At 47.5% G+C, this 20,057-nt stretch overlaps 1 protein-coding gene across 6 annotated transcripts in view; it reads right to left on the bottom strand.

The window, feature by feature from the left end:
- The window catches only part of PROM1 (prominin 1), a 133,760-nt gene extending 114,509 nt beyond the window's left edge, over positions 1-19,251 (bottom strand). For 2 of the 6 annotated variants that reach the window (XM_042984893.1, XM_042984896.1), the window contains exons 1-2: positions 18,780-19,227; positions 16,554-16,665 (exon numbers count right to left, since the gene is read on the bottom strand). Coding sequence is in view for 1 of the 6 variants with exons in the window: in XM_042984896.1 (XP_042840830.1) it covers positions 16,554-16,602 (49 nt within the window). In the remaining 5 variants the exon portion in view is untranslated. The other 4 variants (XM_015542720.2, XM_042984891.1, XM_042984892.1 and 1 more) reach the window with 3 other exon arrangements.
- Positions 19,252-20,057: the final 806 nt, after the last annotated feature.

Raw genomic sequence — 20,057 nt, 5'->3', positions numbered from 1 at the left:
CTGTAATCAGGTATTTATTTTAAGCACAATAAACTGTCTGCTCATTAAAACACTCATTTTTGCCAGAGTAACTAAAATGTTATAGTCCCACCCACCTTAATGCCTTGAAGGCATGAAGCCAAGTGAAATAAGTCAGAGAAGAGAAAAAACAAATACTGTATGATCTCACTTATATATGGAATCTAATAAAACCAATTCATAGAAATGGTGATCAGATTTGTGGTGGCCAGGGGCAGAGAGGTTGGGGAGTGGGGGAAAGGGGGAAGATGGTCAAAAGGCACCACCTTTCGTTTATGAGATAAATTAGTTCTGGGGATGTAATGTACAGCATGGCGACTATACTTAACAATACTGTTTTGTATATTTGAAAGTTGCCAAGTGACTACATCTTAAAAGTTCTCATCACAAGGAAAAAGAATTTTCTCAGTAAAACTGGAAAACAAAATAAAGTAAAAACTATGAAATACAATATAAAATATTATAGCTCTGGGGCGCCTGCATGGCTCAGTCGATTAAGCATCCAACTCTTGATTTCAGCTCAGGTCATGATCTCATGGTTCATGAGTTTGCATCCTGCTTGGGAACCTCTCCCTCCCTCCCTCGCTCTCTCTATCTCCCTCTCTCTCTCCGCATTCCCGATTGCCCATATAAATGTCTGCCTGTGCATGCATTCTCTCTCTCTCTCTCCATATAAATAAATAAACTTAAAAAAAATTATAGTTCCATCCAGCTACTTACTCCATGGAGTGAAGAAGGATAGCTATTTTTTGTGATGTAGTGTAGTGGAGAACTTATGGGATGTGGTGTTTGAACACATACGGGAATGAGTCCTTGCTGTGCTCTTTCATTCATTCACTCATTCATCCATTCATTCATTCGCTCATACATCGCTTATCCATGCATTCAATGGATATTGACTGAGCCCCTTCTGGGGGCCAGACTGAGCAAGATATGGCAGAGAATAAAACAAAGGGGTAAGCCCTTGCCCTCCCAGAGCTCACTCCCTTATAGAGAACATGAAACATGGAAGCCACCAAATCAATAAGCATGTTCACTGCATACCCTTGAATAAGTTACTTAACCTCTGTGAACTTCAGTGTCCTTACGTACAAAATAGAGGGGTTTGCAAAGATTAAGTGAGCTGACATATGTAACATCCTTGGCACAGAGTAGGCAATAAATGGTAGTTATTATATCTGCTCTTTTTTGAGAGAGAGAGAGAGGGAGAGAGAGAGCGAGAGAGAATGCTTGAACAGGAGAGAGGGACAGAGGGAGAAAGAAAGAGAGAATCTTAAGCAGGCCCTATGCTCAGCACGGAGCCTGGAACAGGACTCGATCCCACCAGCTGCGAGATCATGACCTGACTGAGCCACCCAGGCGCCCTTCTATCCGCTCTTTCTATTTCTTTGTCAAACTCTCTCTCTCGCCCCTACCCCCCTTTTCATTTCCAATTTCATAGCTTAGGAGAGTGAGGCTGTGGGATACACAAGCTAAATATTCACCCCACAGATACTCACCTACTTCACCCCAAGGATTGGCAAGGCTTCACACCAGAAAAAAAATATGTTGAGGACATATTCCAATCTCTGCCCTGCAGAAGAAGTTGTCCAACACGTGGAAATGGGCAACGCAGATGACTGGCATTTTGTCGGTGTGGCAAGGGGCATGATCTAAGGGACGTTCAGGGAACTTGCGGCTTCTATAGAAGCGTATACCTTTATTTGTATTTCTATGGACTGGGTCATATTACAAATCTGTAAGCATCTAGTGACATGTTTTGCAACTACTGGAAAATATTCATTTCAGTGTTGCTGATTGCCTGTGTAAATGTCTGCTCTTCAACGTGTCCTCGGAACCAGTCATAACATCTTACTAGTCCCCTCAGTAATTACTGAGTTGAGTAAAATCTTTGATATGCATCCACTATACATTTACATGACAATCATGTTTTTAATTCCTCGAAAGTTACAATTTAGAAGCCCCAATGGAGCTTATGGTCTGTAGCAACTGGCAAATTTTAACGATAATTAATTCTGTAAATTAAAATTTGAATATATGCTGGAAAGGTGAAACTCTAAATCTTTGCATAGGTTCTAATATTGTAACAGCCTCTTCAGTGGGACAGAGATGCTGTAAGTGCCACACTAAAGTTCCTGCCAGCTTCTCTCCCAAAGCCTCCCTACAGCCAACTCATTTAGAGCAGCCTTTGACCCAACACTCCAAGAAATTGCTGGGGACAAAGGGAAAGATTTCAAAAAGACTTCAATAAACTCTGACGGTTGAGAACACAGAATAATTTGTTTTTTAATTAATAGGTTTAAGGCGGGGAGGGAGAGAAAGAGAGAGAGAGAGAGAGAGAGAGAGAGAGAGAGAGGATCCCAAGAAGGCTCCATGCTGTCAGCGTAGAGCCTGAAGTGGGGCTTGATCCCATGAACTGTGAGATCATGACCTGAGTGAAATCAAGAGTTGGACACTTAACTGACTGAGCCACCCAGGTGCCCCAATAGGTTTAAGGTTCTTAAAGATCAAGGAAAGTGGCTGGGAAGCAGTTTCAAATGTTTACAAATGAGGTTCTTTCGTCCATTCTCAGAACTCAAGTGCAGACCTCACCCACAGAAGATCAGGGAATGTGGACAAAGGACTGGAGTATGTGCAGGAACCGTGCTTGGAGATGGGATAATCCCTTCCAATGGGCAAAATCTGGGAGAGAATTCCAGAATAATTTTCATTATGGAAGGAGGAAAAATTACAAAGTGAGAAAATTGTTCTAGATGAGGGTTTTTTTTAACTTCGTTTCTCTCAACATTTTGAACTGGCTAATTCTTTGTCACGGTTGGTCCTGGGTGTGCAGGACGTTTGACGGGATGTCTGACTTCTGCCCACCAGGTAAAAGTAACACCCTTCTCCCAGCTGTGACACCCACAAGTATTCAGCACTTAGAGTTCGAGTTTTTTTTTAAGGCATAGGAAAAAGTATTGAGTTTGGACAGAATTTTATCAGGTACATTAAAGAGGGACTCCTGGTAGCAGATTTGGCAAATGCTAAGGATCTGGGACATAAACGGAAGCATATTCGGCACCCAGGTCACTTAACCACTCATATTATCTACCTGGCCCTGCAGAACCAGCTCCCGTGTTGACTTCACATCACCTCTACACCTGCCCTGGAGGAGTTGCAATGTGAGATATTTCAGGAAAGCAGTTGGCCTACTTGTATTCCTCCTGGAGACATTCAGAAATGTCCCACGCTGGGGGCTGGGTACTGGGTGCTTGTTCTGAGTATAACCTAGCTTGGAGAAACTCAACATTTTACTTATAACTTGGAGCAGAGAAGCATCCAAAAAAAGGGAATCGGACTGTAAATGATATTAGCCATGACTTAATGAGAAAGGGCCTGGCACATTACAGGGCTTCAATAAATCTTAGGGAAAAACATGAGGAACAGGTGAAACTATTACCCCATCATGAGAAGACAAATAAATATAGTAACTGCAAGACGGTGCTGAAAGGTAGAAAATGCATATCCAGTTTGTGTACTCGTTGTCACTTATTAACTAAGTACTATCTATCAAGCACTGAGCAAAGGACTTTCCATTCATTCCCTTATCTAATGAACTTCTCCTAAGGGGGTATTATTACCCCTATCTTCCCAGGAATCAAGACACACCAACCAAGACTGCGTTTTATTGGTTTCATAATAAGAGTAACAGTTACCATTTATCAAAATAACGATTACTCTCAATATCTCATTTAATATTTATGATAATCATAGGAAGCAGGTATTGTCCAAGCAAATTAAACAAAAGTCTATTGAACACGATGCGCCAGCATGGTGCTAGGTAGCGGGGACATGAGAGCAGACAGTCCCTGCCCTCATCAAGTGTATAGTATAGGAGAGAAAACAGACATGAACAAATACTTACAGGTGGGATGATTCATTTCAAATTCCCACCTTCCCTCTCCCAGTTGGAAGCTCTTACCACAAAAATACAGATGGCAGCTTTCAGACCTAGGGCCAAAATAAAGACATTTTCTCAGTGAGCTTTAAATAAACATCTAACCTGTGCCAGCCAAGGGACAGGTTGGAATGTAGGGACACAGAGGTGACTTCAACCCCATCCCAATGAGAAACAATTTGCTTGGACCCGGCTGCCCAAATACTGTAGTTACATAATTAAACTCCATCACACGGCAAATAACAGTGGTGATAGAAAGATAATGTAAAAAGAAGGTGTAAGAGGAACAACAACAAAATCCTGGAATCTGTTGGAATACAACAAAACAATGATGATAAGCCTGGGGAAGCAGGGCCTTGGAAAAAACTGAGCTGGGGTTAGGGGATTTGAGAGCTTAACTGGGACAAAAGACAGAATTACAGACGTGCGGAAAGAAATATCTGCATGGGGGTCATTCTGCAAAACGTTTCAGAAGCCACTTAACGCTGTCTAAAAGTGCTAAGATGCATAAGACCAAAAAGAGGGTTTACTGCTTTTCGAGGCGTCTCATTTGAAGAAGTGGGGGCTGGAGGCAACCAGAAAAGTAAAATTAAGCTTGAATCCTAAGGAAAAGTCCCCCGGTAAGGAGACCTAGTGATTCAGGGAACACTAATGAACTTTGGAAGCGTGCACTGAAGTAGAATTTAAGTCAGTAAAATTTCTGAAGCTCAGTAATAGGTATCAGGGGTTCTGTTTCATGCCAGTTTGAAATTTCCCACTATAATAAGGTAAAAAAAAAAAAAGTCAATGGCTGGAATATTGGGCATTGGGAAGGGGCCCTGGGGCCCGTCCATGAACTTCAGTGAGAATGAGATGGCTGCCGGGGCTGAGTTGAATGTGGGGTGAAAGTGCAGCCAGCAGGCTAGGAGAGAGACCTGTGTCATCTTGGCTCCTTTTGACACATTAGTTCTTATGGAGGGAATATGGCAAATGCCTGGGAAGTTTAATAAATAAGGGGCAGTGATGGATGCAAATTGCTCACCCTTGGTTATGAACCAGGGAGTGACATGGATTCTGGAATAGTGGACCGTGGAATAGACCAGGCTGGGTTTGAGTCTGGCTCTGGCACACTAAGTCTGTGTGTTGCCTCGGACGGATCACCTAACTCCTGTGAGCCTTGGTTTACCGCACCTGAAAAGTGGAGTTAACACAGGTAGTACCACTGGGGTTTGAGAGCATTAAAGGAGATCTGCACATCGGAGAGTTCCGAGGAGAGCTGGTCCTTTCCTCCTGACCACTCCACCCCCGATTGTATCTAGGGCAGAACAATGATCCTTCTTTACTCTACCTTGCTTTTTCCCATCCCATGGGTCTGTGGCTGGTTGGATTAACTGGATAAAGTGATATCAAAAAGACACGGGAGCTACAGATCATAGGATGGCTCTGATGCCCCACTCCTAATCCCCACTGCAAGAAGGCAGCTGCTCACTAAAACCGTACTAGAAGGTGTAAGAGGGCCACGCATCCCCACAGCTTTTCACCACCATGGAAAAGAATCCAAATGTGTCCTACGGGCCCTCACCTATGTGTGAAGTAGAACCAGAACACAAATCTGAAAGTAAAACCAATTTAGTATTTTTCCCTTTGCCAGAGTTTTCTATCTTAATTAATGGCTCTATGCAATCTCTCGGGAGAAATTCAACCTTAGCTATATTTAGTATTTGCCATTTGTAGAGTTGTCCAACACTCAATTTCTTTTCTAGCTGAAACAGACATCCCTCCGTGGGGGTAGTCGTGGGCTACAGTCCAACATCTCCCACCACAAAAGCCAAAAGATTTTCCTCCCATTGACCTGTCATGAACCCAAGGCATTGTCTTATCCAGGCCTGGTCAGTTGGCTACTCTTGCCTGTGACTTTGACTCTTGGATGTGTGAGATGGCAAATAGGGCCAATCAGACCAACAGAGGGTAGCAGTGATGGTGGTGCGGGTGGGTAGCAGGTGCCAACAGCCACATCCTAACCAGGCTGTCCCCACTGTCCTTGGTTCTGATTCTGCCCTCCAGCCTCCTGACAAGGCCAGGAATCACCCAATACATTGCCAGTACATTCCTTCTCTGGCTAAGATTGGCCAGGATTGCTTCCTGCTGATGTCTGATGGATGAATACACCACCTCCACTATCTGCTTCGCCTTCACCTTACTTTCTAACCCACGTCCTTCTCTCCAGTCTCACGGTGGCAGTTGCTAACTCAGCCACTGAGCACGTATGTTGGCAGTCATTCCCTCTGAGCAAATCGTTTAGGCCAGGACTCAGGGGAGGTGAATGTCTCCTAAGGTGCAGGATCAGATCCCATCTTTTCTTAACATACTGATTTTTTTCATCATGGAGTTGGGGCATAGATATTGGAGTTCTAGAAAATATTGCATTAAAATATTATTTATCCTAATTAATGAGCTCTGGGGGCACCTCCTTATATTTTGTGCCAGCCTTCACATGGCTCTATGCAATACTGGTCAAGACCAGAGTTCACCCATACATTTCCCTTCATTCACTAAAAAAATTCTTTAGGGTTCTGCTCTGCACCCCATTATACTAGGCTGTACACATGCAGAGATGATTAACACCAAGTCCAGCCCTCAAAAATGTCACCATCTTGTGGGGGAAACAAATACAGGGCACTCTGAATTCTAGGTGGCCCGACAGAGGGATAGGATGAGGTAAATATGGGCATAAAGATAGCAATGAATACTGAGTTCAGCCCTGAGTGGGTCAGGAAAAGTTTCTGACCATGGGCTCTGGTGCTTAAGCTAATCCTTTGGAATGAGATGTTCATCAGGTGGAGAACAAGGAAGACATTCTGAGCAGAAGAATAACCTACCCAGGTGTGTTCAGACTCAGCCAATGATATCGTGAGGCTGGATTGTAATGTGCCTGGAACATAGTGTTGGAGAAAATGAATAAGGAGAGATAAATCTAGAGCAGGAGAATGGAAGGGGTCGTCAGATTGCCATACCAAGGGATTTGGACCATGTGAAGGCAATGGGGGGGGGAGCCATGTGAGGTTGTAAAGTAGAGGGGTAATGGTGTTATGTTAGTTTCAGGAAGGTGAGCCCGGAAGGAGGACTGGGGAGGAGAAAACTGTGCGGCGTGCAGACAGATGAGCCTGTCAGGAGACTGCCTGGGTTGGGGGTTGCTCAGGGACTGGTTCGTGAGAGCCTCGGTGTCCTATTAAAGAATCCAGCCTTTTCCTATAAGTTGAAGGGCTCTGGCCTTTGGAAGAATCCATTAGATCTAACATCTTGTGCTGCCTTTCTCCTTCCAAGTGCTGATTAAAAAAAAAAGTGCAATTATTATGTGTAGCAAATGTCTGCAGGCCTCAACATCTTGGGTCTACACAATAAACTTTCATTTACACTTAGGTCACAGTTAGAAACTCCATGCCCTGCCCCACTTCCTCCCCTCCCCAAGCAGGAAATTAGATGCAGGGAAGAGGCTCCAGGACACCTCCGCCATCATCCTCCAGGGCTCCAGCTTTCTGCTTCTCAAGGTGAAGCCTGAGACAGCCAGTGCGGAGCCCAACCCAGGAAGGTGGGCTTGGAAGGCCAATGTCCTTCAGATGCCGCATCAAGGCCTGCTGTCCCTTCCTCTGTTACACATCCCCGAAGTTATAGGTTTCCATGACCTGTAAGCTCTGTAAGCTTTGTTCACTCAAATATCCCATGAGCCTAAAACTGTGCCTGGCAGAGAGTAGGACCTCAATAAATATGCCTCTATTGAAAGTGTTTAGTATAAGCACCCTAACCTGGCTTCAGATGTGCTTTGCTACATGCTGGCTGAGTCCCTTTAGACTAATCATTTCACCTCTCCAACCTAAGCGTCCTCATTGGAAATGGGCCTGCCAGTGCTTAGACATTCCTCCAGGTATTTTAAAAATAAAGGTATTTTTAAAAATAAAAATATTGTAAACTAATACATACACAAAGAAAATTCAATATAGAGAGTGCTTGGCACCTAACAGGTGCTAAATTCCTTTCCTTCTTCCTTCTCTTTCCTTTCCCCTTCCACCCTTTCTCCTACAAATATTTATTGAGTGCCTTCTATATGTGCCAGGCATTGCCCCAAAGACATGGCAGGAACCACAACAGAAAAGGGTCAAAGGTTACTGTCTAGTTTCTGAGATACACAGAAAAATCTGTACACAAATCAACAAAGTGGACCATTTCAGACAGTGTTAAGAACTACGGAGAAAGTCATACTGAATGAAGTAATTGACCACGGAGGTGAGGGGGCAGTTTTTCTGAAGCCATGTCCAGATTTTAATTTGGGTAGAAATTTCTTTTGCCCTGGGCTTACGGACCAAAGCTACATGATAACTGGGGTCAAGAGCTGGGAGTTCTGGACCTGATGGTCCGTCGGACTTAGAGAGGTACCTAGTGCTGGGGGCCCTCTGTTTCCTCATCCAGGTGCAGAGTCTCTGAGGTTCTTCCCACGGTCAAACACTTCCGTGATTCATTGTTCTCTCCAAGTCCAGCACTGTGTCTGAGCCAGTTTGTGATTTGTAGGGAGCTTAATATTTTAATTTAGGAAACGACTGTTAAATTAGTTAATAGACACGCTGTCTTGCTGCTTGGCAGCTTCCTCGGTCCATCCTGAGTTTTATTTTATTTTATTTTTTTAAAGGAATCTTTAAAAAAATGTTTACTTATGGGGCACCTGGGTGGCTCAGTCGGTTGAGCATCCGACTTCAGCTCAGGTCATGGTCTCACAGTTTGTGAGTTTGAGCCCCACGTCGGGATCTGTGCTGACAGCTCAGAGCCTGGCGCCTGCTTCGGATTCTGTATCTCTCTCTCTCTCTCTCTCTCTCTCTCTGTCTCTCTCTCCCCCTCCCCTGCTCATTCTAGGCCTCTCTCTGTCTCTCAAAAATAAATAAATGTTAAAAAATTTACAAAAATGTTTACTTATTTATTGACTGATTTTGAGAGAGAGAGAAAGGGAGAGAGAGAGAGAGAGAGAGCAAGCGTGGGCTGGGGGAGAGGGAGAGAGAGAATCCCAAGCAGGCCCTTTGCTGTCAGTGCAGAACCCGATGTGGGGCTCGAATTCACGAACAAGAGATCATGACCTGAGCCAAAACTAAGTCAGACACTTAACCAACAAGGACACCCAGGCATCCCCCAATCCTGAGTTTTAAACTTAAGCCAGGAATCCCATGGTGACGCTCAGTGTGACTGTGGATACCATTAAGAGGCATATAAGAGCTTATTCTGAGCTTCCTATATACATGTCTGTTTGAACCAGCTTGTATTCTGGTCCAGGTTTCTGGACACCCCTCAGAGCACCCTACACTAGAGGTGACTTTGATCGTGGTGTCTCAAAGACGTTTTGAGTAAACGTGCGCTCTGGGAGCCACTGCTCTGTGACACGGGCTCCAGAAACCCTTTGATATGACGAGCCTGTTTCCTGCAGGATCAGTTCTAGGTGAAAACGGGAAGTAGGCATGGGAGGAAAACTGTGGGCTTTGACCGAACAGACTACGTGTACGGCCTTTGGTGTGGTTTTGGCATGTCTTCGATCTCTCAGAATTCGTTTGACTGCGGACAAAATGGGAATAACGATGCTTATTTCACAGTTACTACAAGGGTTTTATGAAAGGACGAAGTGACGCCCATAGATACTTCCTGTGGGCCTCCTCTGGGTGTCTGCACCTCTGTGGTGTTCTTGGGGTGCTCTGCCACTCCTCTGCTTTCTCCACCCTCCACCCCAGCTTTGCAAGCTCTGCCTGTCCCTCTTTCTCCTTCTGTTCAGCATGAGCACCCAAGGCATTCAGACACCTGGGGAGCACCTCTGTCTCCCTGGGGAGACCCTCGGCGAAAGGGCTACAGCCATGAACCTGAGTTAATTTCCCCCAAATTGCTCAGGTTCAGACTTTCTCACTGTGATCTCATCAGGTGCTCATGACACCCCATCGTGTGTCCCCGGCTCCCCTGCAAGGTCTGGCCATGGTTGGGGCCCAGCACGCGGTGGTTGGCATCCCTCCCTTCCTGCCCTCCAGGGAGACTAGGTGGGCTAAGAATTGCCAGCCTCTCCCTGTCACTTCCTGGGGCCCGTGAGGGTTGCTTACAAGCTTTAAGGTATCCAGAGACTTGGGGGCACCTCTCTTCTTGATGTGACCCTCTGAACCCTCTGTGAAAGGGGCCCCAGGCTAGCACTGCGTATCTTTCTCCTGAAGACAATTGGGGGAAATGTTCCTTTTGTTTCTACCTCTCAATCCCCTCTCTGGAGATGCAAGCCTGAGGCCACAGGATACTGGGCAGGACGGAACAAAGAAGAAGACCACAGAGCTAGCAGTCCAATCCTTGTCTGGGACTACCGCTCCGCCCACCTTGTCTCCCGTGGCTCCCCACCCCAAGTCTGAGTTACCTCCTGGGGAGGCCTTGACCCTCCAGCCACTGCCTCCCAGGGACATTCCCGCCACCTCACTGGCCAGCTCGCACTCATCCTGTCCCAGCACTGCAAATGCCCCCAACCGCAGCAGCCACCCGCACAAGAGGACACTGAGACTCCCAGAGACTGCTCATTCGGCTTTTTCCATCAGAAGGGTTCAGTGCTGACATTCTGGAGGCCAACTGCTGGGTATTTACTGCCCACGTCTTGCTGGACACCCTGTGGAACCCCCTCGGTGCTACAGTTTCCTGGTCTGTAAGTCGTAGCTAAGACTAGCACCTTATATGGCGTCAGATTGTGAGGTTTTGGTGACAAAGAACTTGCACAGGGCTGACATATAGTATTACTCAGCAAATATTTACTGCAAATCTGCCGTGTGTTAGCTGGTATCTTCTCCAAGGTCACAGTGCTGATCACCAGAGGGGTGAGTGATTAAATCTCGGGGCTCTCAGACTCAGAACCACCGCTTTGCCTGGGACACATGTGCCTCCATCTTTTCAGGCCAGAGAAAGAAAGGAAGACTTGAAACACTTCAAGCACGCCCTCCCTCTTCTCAAGGTCAGTGCTGAGCTTGGGCTCAGCTACTCTTGTTTCCCAGATGTAGTTTAAGGAATCCCTGGGCCTCTGACTTCAGAGTCAAGTGGAAGCTGTGGAGGCCCCCATTGCCGCAGAACCATTCCTGTTAATAAGGAGAACCCGGGACACGGTTCTCCCCCATGGGCCTCCTGGCTCCGGGCACCCTAGTTGCTCAGGATAGAGTAAATAAGGCCACAGGACTCCCAGAAAACACCTGGCCCCTGGTCCTCAAACTCTGGCCCATCCATCACTGAGAGCTGGGCCTGGAGTTTCCCCATTGTAACCCAAATAAACTTGGAACTTCCTGCCTCTTTAGGCCTGCCTGAACACGCCCTGGCGTTCTAGGCACAATACCCACTTATACATCTGCCTCCAAAATGCCCTGTGTGGTGATTGTCTCCTGAGGGATGGTGGAACATTGCCCAGCAAGGGTCTGCCCGCAGACCTTCCTTGTAGTGCCCTGCCCTCCTCGTCCTGCAAAGCGTCGCTCGGATCTGCCCCCCAGCTCTGCTTTCCATGGACTCCCCGCTCACGTGGCCCTGGTGCTGGCACAGAAGCAGCAGGAGTCAGGAGGCGAGAGCTAGAGAATTACTAGAAGGTGACTACAGAGAGTCTGGGTTCCTCGGCTGAGGAATCCTATAGGGGACAGCAGAATATGGGGAAAGACCACACTGGGCCCCTTCATCATGGAATGAGAGGGCAGCTTGGGGATGGAAAGGTGTATTCGTCTGGGGCCCGCTGGCTCTGTGACCTGGCACAAGGGATTTGCCCTCTCGGAGCTTTGGTTCTGCTCCGCAAAACAGCATGACAGGGATGTGCGTCTTACAAAGCTAGCACTCGATAAAAGTCTATTTATGCCTTCGTTACCAAAAGCCTTGTCTCTAAGGACTTCTGGTCTGAGAGTGGCTTTCTGCCTGTGATACATGGAGCCCTAGACTTTGCCTGGACGTCCCCCAGACTCCCAAGGCCTGTTTCAAGGACAGCAAATGCCCAGATGTCAGTTACACATATTAGGTTACTGAATACAATTCCCACTTAAGAAAAAGCATTCTATTCTCTCAGCCTCAATTCAACATTTAAAAAAGGTGGGCCTAAGAAAAGCCCTGGCCTTGATGAGTATTCAAGCAGTATGCAAATAATGAGGATGCAGCCCAGACTGCTCTTCCTCCATCAATTTCCACTTCCCCTCCTTCTTCCACCCGGAGATCTCGAACTAAGCAGCATACATGGCCTCCTTGAGGAAAGATATGTTTCGCAGCCCTCCTTGGAGCTGGCATGCCCATCTGACTAATTCTGATCGAACGGAATTATGCAGTAGTGGTGTGTGAAATCTTGGGAAAGGGTCCTCAGAGGCTGGGTTACTCAGGATTTTCCAGAGAAACAGAATGAATAGGATGTCTAAGAGGTATTAGCACGAGCTGGCTCACGTGGTTTGGAGGCCGTGAAGTCCCACAGTCCACCACGTGCAAGCTGTAGCCCCAGGAAAACCAGTGGTGAACTCGGGCTGAGTCCGAAGGCCTGAGAACAAGGAGGACCAATGACACAAATCCCAGTCCAGGAGATTCTCCCAGGGCAGGAGAAGGTGAAATGAAATGTCCCAGCTCAAGCAGGAAAAAAAAAAAAACCTTTTTGTTCTATTCAAGCCCTCAACAGATTGGCCAATGCCCCACCACATGGGGAAGGCAGCTTCCTTTACTGAGTCCACTGATTCAAAGACTAATCTCATCTGGAAACATTCTCACAGACACACCCAGAAACAGTTTAATCTGGGCACCTGCAGCCAGTCAGGTCGACACATAAGGTTAACCATCACAGAGGGAGAAGATGCCTCTTTCATTTCTTCCTTCTACCTGCTGGCCAGAATTTGCACTGATGGCTGGAATCCAGCAGCCATGTTGGACCATGAGTTGACCTTGAAAATAGAAGCCATGCACGGCCCAGGAACAAGAGCGGAGCATCAGTCTAGCCCCGCACTGGCTTCCCTCTGCCACCGTGATCATGACTGACAAATAAATAAAGACCCTAAGAAGGCTTAGGTTACTGTGATGCTAGCCAAACTTCCTCTTAACTAAGAAAATGCAAATATACCACACTCAGTGGAAGATGATGGGTCCTGTGGGGGCTTCTTTAATTGCCATTCATTTTCAGTCTAGTGTGTTTGGATTTACACTCTCCCCCCAGCCCCAGATTTCATTCAGGAAAGGCCCAGCTACATGTGCCACACACTTGTTACAGAGAGCAAGAGTCTGGGAGGAAGGGGAACAAATTCCAAATCCAGAGCAGAACAAGCCACTTCCCCCACCCCCACTCATTTGTCCTTTCATGTAGCCAATGCTGACCGATGCTGTGCAGGCCCTATGCAGCATCTCACCTAGTCTTCACTAATAACGCAATGGTTTTGGCATCATGCCCATCTTCCAGATGAGGAGACCGAGGTTCTGAGAGGTAAGGAAATGGCAGAGTAAAATTCAGGCTGCCTCCCTTGATCATGCACTGATTATTTTTTTTGTCATCAGGCCTATATCTGTTTGACTAGTGGGAACCCGTCTTAAGTATTCCATAGATATACTCCAACGAGGCAGAGAATGAAATAGTCTGGAAAGTGCCCTGTTTCCAGGTCAGGATTGATAAGAGGGTGGGGTTGGTCAATCAGTGAGCCCCTATCTATCTTGTGCATCCTATGTGCCGTGCGCTGTCCTTGTGGTTTGTCATCACTGATGTCTATGGGGCACCTGTTGCCCTGAAGTGTGAACATCACAGTTTTCTGTGAAGAGCCCACGTTGTCCTGGCACAGTCTTGTGGTTCAGAAGGGAAAATACTGGCCAGGGGTGCAGAGCGCTGGGTCTGGTTCTATCTCTACCACCTACCCACTGTGTATTTTCAGATGAGCTGGGCCGTTGAGAGCTTCCCCTTTGCTTGTGTTCCTTTTGAGTCATTCAGACTTGGCCAAAGCTCATCAAAGAAGTGCTATTTAAGGTTGTCCAGGAAATTACACTCTCAGTGGAAATTCAGGAACCTTCTGTTAGGCCCCCAAAATAATTCACATAAATAAATATCAGGCTTCAGTTGCAGCTTCTTTTTATAAAAGAGAGGAGATATTTGAGAAGGAACTGTTATTAGAGTTGAAATAGTCACTGTGATTGTGTTTTTATGTCCTCTTTGACCTTTCTTTTTTGGGGACTTCTCTGAGAAAGAGTCTCAGTGAAATGTGTTTCCAAGACTTACGTGGTGATAAGAATCACTTAGGGCTCTTGATTAAACTGACGAACACACAGAACCAGGATTCCAAGGCGATCTTGGAGTCCTGATTCTGTCGGCTGGTGTGAGACCAGGAATCCGTGTTCATAAGAAGTGCCCAGTGCCCGGGAGCTTCTTGTGGTCAGATGAATCTGGGGAACACCAGAAGGGCATGAAGTCGGAAAGACACTCAATGTCTGATGCTCTCTTTGTAACGTTGGAAAATCGAGGGCCAGAAAAATGAAATGGCTCTTTCATGAGCCATCAGGAGCTGGCGCTAAAAAAGTCAAGACTTGAGTTCAAGTTCTGAAGCCACAGGAAGTTGGAGAGAAATTTGAACCCTGATCTTCCTGCTTTTTAGCTGTGTGATCTTGGGCAAGTTTTCTATTCAACTCTCAGAGTATTAATTAGCAAGTGTCCACACTAGGTGCCAGATCGTGTGCCTGGCTTAAGTGCTGATGGGTGAACAAGAGAGAAGCTAGCCTGCACTTGGGTGTTCTGGAGCCCAGAGGGGAGACCAACAAAGAGTGGGGCTCTCAAAGGTGAGGACTGCAGCCAAAGTGGAGGGGACCCTGCCGAGGTACCCAGCCCACGTGGCTTGGTCTGTGGAGACAGGATCAGCTGTGGTTAAGGGTTCAGAGGATGAGCAGGACTTAGACAGGTGAGCAAGTGGGAGGAGGGCACTGCAGGTACCGGGAAAGATTTAAAAAAAGTCCAGGGAAATACCTGAACTCGGGCCTCTTGAGGAATCAAAGAGACAAGTCCAAAGATGATGGCCGTGAGGGAGCTGGGGAGGGAGGCTGAGGAAGACCATGTGGGATCTCATCTGCATACATGAGCTCTATTATAAAGGCAAAGGGAAGTCACTCAAAGATTCTAGATGGTCATGGTGCCATCAGATTTTTGAGACGTTCCTGAGCCTCTGAATCTTCATCTGGAAATGCGGGTCATAACTTGCCCCTTCTGCTCTCTCTCTTGCCCACTTATGGGCTAATTCCCCACAGTAGGGCCAGAGTGAAGCTTTCACAGTGGAAGCCAGATCCCATCACTCCTCTGGTCAAGCATCCCCGGGGGTCCCCATCCCAACCTGTGCTCAGAACCACATCCGAAGTGCCCAGTGGGACCTAGACCTATCGTCTATAATCCTCGACCACCTCCCCCAGTCTTCCCTCCTGCCCCAGGCATGCAGGGAGCACTTCCCCTCTGGGCTGTGCATGGACTGTGCTCTCTGCCTAGGGTCTCAGCCCCAGACACCCACATGGTTCTGAGACCTTCGCTGACGACACCCCTTGCTGTCCCTTGAGGTAGCTCAGGTTTTCTTTGGGACACTTTCACCTGTCATCTCCTGTACTTGTGCACGCAATTCTATCTTGTGTGCTCCCCCCGTTAGAAGGCAAGCTCCACAGGGTGGGGGGCTTAGTGTCTTCTTGCTGCCTTCTCCCCAGGGTCTGACACAGAGCTACCAGCCCATGATATTTGTGAGTAAATGGCTGAGCAAGACTGATCTCGCGGGGTCACTGAGAAGCTCGAATAACAGAATTGCTGTATATGTAGTACTGGGAGCAACAAGGACTTAGCTAGTGGCAGCTTCCTTCTTTCTTTCTACCCCATTCCCTCTCCTTCCAGACCCCCAGTTAGAAGTCCTTCCCAGGGCACCATTTACCCCTGGGCCCCCAGTTGCCCCTGGATCCTCTTTCTGCCTGCCAGCACTAGGCTCCATCCCCGACTGCCCTGCCCGTTCTGTGCTGCCCAACGCCGGCTTGGCTGTGTCCCTAGAGGAAATGGGATGTGCCACAGTTACCACACATGGAGGCTGACGGGGGGGTGGAGGCTGGCCGCTCAGAACTACTCATTGTCCTGGACCTGTGGGGTCAGAGCCTGGCTGAGGCCATCACACCTGGGCGGCATCAGATGCATGCCAGGGCGTGTTTTGCAGGCGCAGAAAACACAAAGCACTTCCTTAAGCCTTGACTGATGGCTTCTTTTCTTCTGCCCCTGACACAAATAGGCTGTGACCCCAGCAGTGTGGACATGGGATCATGAGGGGAAGGTCCCCTGCCCCACCTCAACGGCAAGGTTCACAGAGATGGCCATCTGTGGTGGGGAGGCCCAGGCAGTGTCCTGGGAAGGCTCTCCCCTCCTTTGCTTCCTACTCAGAACTCATGGGGGGTGTAAATAAATATACGGGGGCATGAGCTGTAAGCTGCCAGGGGCGGCCTTTAAAATCACCTATTTCAGGAGTGTTGCCTCTGAGGCTCCCAGCTGGCTAAGGGGTTTGGACATGGGTACCGAACTTTCATACGAGTTTCTGTCTAGTTTCTGTCGAGAGAGGCTTTGTTGCAATTTTAGCTTCTCAAAACCCACCTGTATAAACATCCGGCCTGGAGATGAGAAAGAACTCACCTACAGTCATAGTGTGAATGGCAAACTCAGTCTCCTGCCGCCCCCGGGACCTCCATTTCCCAGGTCACCAGTACTGTTGAGGAAGAAACAAGAGTCAGATAAGCAACAGCAAACGCAGAAACAATGAAAACCTAGCTTAAAAAAAAAAAACAAAAACAGAGCAGAGCAAAAGGAAATATACCAACATATGAGCCATGATTGTCTCAGGGAACAGTGTGACAAAAGTCTTTTTTCTTTTCTAGTCTTCTTAAAATTTTTCCAGATTTTCTATTAAAGAAAATCTTTTTTCTTTTTTTTTTTTTAATCATTAAAAGAAGAAAGAGTTCTCTGAAGGAAAAAAAATCACTGCCATGTATCAAAGTATCTCCATTCCATCCTTCTTTTATGATTTTTTGGGGTTCTTAAAATTTTTTTTACTGTTCAAGTTTGTGGGTGATACATTTCGGAAATTCACTCTTCTGGAAAAAAGCATGAAAGTTAAAAAATGCATTAGCTTTCACACTGGAAGTATTTAGTTTAAGAAGTTCATGGAAATGGTTTAAAGGACAATCGTTATGTTCTTACAAATTTCAATAAACGTCAGAGCGCTTTAGTTGGAAACATACCTTTTTTTATGGATAGCTTTTTTTTTTTTCATTTAATCTCTTGTAAAGATTTATTTCTTCAGGGACTGAACTAAATTCAGTGAGCTAACTTTGCCCCCATGATACCACTTAGGGCCACTCTCTTATTTTTCTATTCTTAGCTTCAATGGGGATTTTAAAAATATCTGTTTTAAACAGTGGCTTCAGCTGATGAACCCATGTGATAGCTACTGAACTCAGTAATTATAAGATTTCCTAGAATAAATTTAATTGCCAAATTCTCACAATCAGCTGTTACTGTTGCTATAAATACCCCTCTTGCCTTTTTAAGCCCTGAGTGAGCTACAGTGGCTGTTCTGGCCTCTGGAAAACTGTGAATTAGGCATCACCAATTTATGGGACCTCACTGTAAGCCAACTGCTTTGATTCATCTAGGGCAAGTGTCTGTGTAGTTCAGAGTCTCCTCACACAAAAAGAAGACAATTTCAAGTTATTTTCATCCTTGTGGAAAAAGGACACACTGTTTTTATTTACTTTTTGGCATGTTAGAATCAGGTGTACAAACCCATGCCTCTTTGTGTCTAGTTACATCATCTTCTAGAATTCTATGTATTTATAAGGACTAAAATAATTTAACTGAATATAAGCCATCTTGTCTTTTTTTTTCCCAAAAATTTTACATCTTTATTTGTGTTTGAGAGAGAGAGAGAGAGAGAGAGAGAGAGAGAGAGAGAGAGAGAAAGCGCACACACACGCAAGTGGGGGCGGGGCAGAGAGAGAGAGAATCCCAAGCAGTCTCCACGCCGTGACTGGGGGAGACTCTATCTCACGAACCGTGAGATCATGATCTGAGCCAAAATCAAAGGGCCGGATGCCCAACCGACTGTACCCCCTCAGGCGCCCCTCAGTAGACATTTATCACCTTTGATCATTCACTCAGCAAGTATTTATCGAGTGTTGACTATGTGCCAGGCCCTGAGGCCCTTGGGAGTCACCGGTGAGCAAAAATACAGTTCTTGCCTCCATGGCAAGAGTACATTCTACCAGGGCAAACAGACGGTAATCAGATGAACAAATACACATCTTGTAGAGCATAATTTCAGGGAAGGAGTGCTGTGAAGTAAGAAGGTGTAGGGAGAGACAAGAGTTGCTGTTTTCCAAGGGGTGGTCAGGGGCGTCTCTCTGAGGTGATACGCGAGCTGAGACCCGGGTGAGTCCTTGCAGGCAAAAGGTTTTTGGGAGAAGTAGGGCATGTGCAAAGGCCCGGATATGGAGTTGCTTCATGTGCTAACGGAACAGTAAGGATCCTGGGTGATTTCAATGCAGTGCTAGAAAACGGGACCAGAGAGGTGTGAAGGCACAGATGAAGCTTTCTAACTCACCCTCATCCTGTTCTGACCCTCTGAGCTTGGTTCTCCCTGAATTTAAGGCCCTGCTTGGGCTTTCCAGGACAGGCTCTCCTGGCGCCTGCTGGCTCCCTCTGCCCTGACAGGAACCCCTGACCCACATGTGGCCACCGCACACAGGCCTGGATGCCAGTCTCGGGAAAGGAAGCCCACAGAGAAGGGCGCCTCCCCCACCAGTGTCCTCAGCAAATTCTCACCTTGATTCTGCAAGGTAGGTAGCAGGGGAGAGGTTCTCACCATGGGAGGGCCGTGTCAGTCTTGCCTCTGAGACTCCCCTTTCCCTCCGGGGTCCGCTGGTGTCATCACACCCCTGATGTCCAAGGTCCTGCCTCTTTACACCCTCTGACCCAACCCTGAACACAGAACTTTCCCTCAGTTTGCCCCAGCCCAGCTGCGATGGGGCTGGGCTGTTTAGCAAGACTTTATAGGGAGTCTTTGGAGCACCGAAGGGGCGTAATCAGAGTAACTGACAACTATCACCAACATGACTGCTTTCAGAACCCTCGAGGCCATCCACATTGACCCCTGCCTGGCCCAGCCTCTTCCCGGGCAGCCGCTGCCATGCTTCAGCCCTTGGCACCCCTCCTTCCGACCCCCGGAGCCCACGTCCCCACAGAGGGGCCCACAGACAAGAAGGTGGCAGTTCCTCACCAGTTTAAGACCCGCCTTCCAAGCCACTTCCTGTCCCAGCATCCTTCTCTCCCCCACCCCCCAACCCCCGCCCCACTGACATCAGAATTGTCCACTCTCATCTGGGAGACCTGCCCCCTGCCCCCAGAGGCTTGAAGTACCGCTTATCCCCATCAGAGCACTGTCCCTTCAGTGTCATTCAAAGGTCTCTGATATTCCTGTGGGAGGGACTCCTCACAGCCCCACCCGCTGTACCTGCACTTGGTCCCCTGAGCTGCTTGGGGCAGGAATCCCCGCCTGGTCATCTAGACCCACCAGCCCAGCACAGAGGAGGCTCGGGAGCCTGGCAGGGGCTCAGCCCTCCCTAAGCAGAAGCTGGGTCTTTGGTGGTGGTCGTGGTGGGCTCACTGGGGACGTCCTGAAGGAGTCTCGGGAGGGTGGGGAACATGGCTCCTTGCACCCATCATGCCTCGAGCTGAGGAGGTCTTACCCCGTTTACAGGATACGTACTAAAGCAAATGGTCCAGAGCTGTTGTCCAAATTCAAACGGGACGCAAAAGGAATGGGGCCCGGAGAGGCCGCCAGGGAAAAAAAGACTAAAAAAATGGCAAGCCTTGTAACATAGGTGCGTGTAGTGATATTGCATATATGTGACCTTGAGAGACTGGATTCAAGATCATATTATACCCCAGACGTAGAGATTCATTTTCTTGATTCCCTGGGTGAAGAGACGTGAGCAAATGCCATTGCTGGGGAATGGGGGGGGGGGGTGGTGGTGAGGGGGGTTGTTGGAAGGCAGACCGCCCTTGCCTCCGGGCTCGGGGTTTTGACCACCACACTCGATG

This window comes from Panthera tigris, chromosome B1 (genome assembly GCF_018350195.1).
Source record: "Panthera tigris isolate Pti1 chromosome B1, P.tigris_Pti1_mat1.1, whole genome shotgun sequence".
NCBI lineage: Eukaryota > Metazoa > Chordata > Mammalia > Carnivora > Felidae > Panthera > Panthera tigris.
The sequence above is the reverse complement of the archived record's forward strand: the minus strand, read 5'-3'. Positions and strand labels throughout refer to the sequence as shown.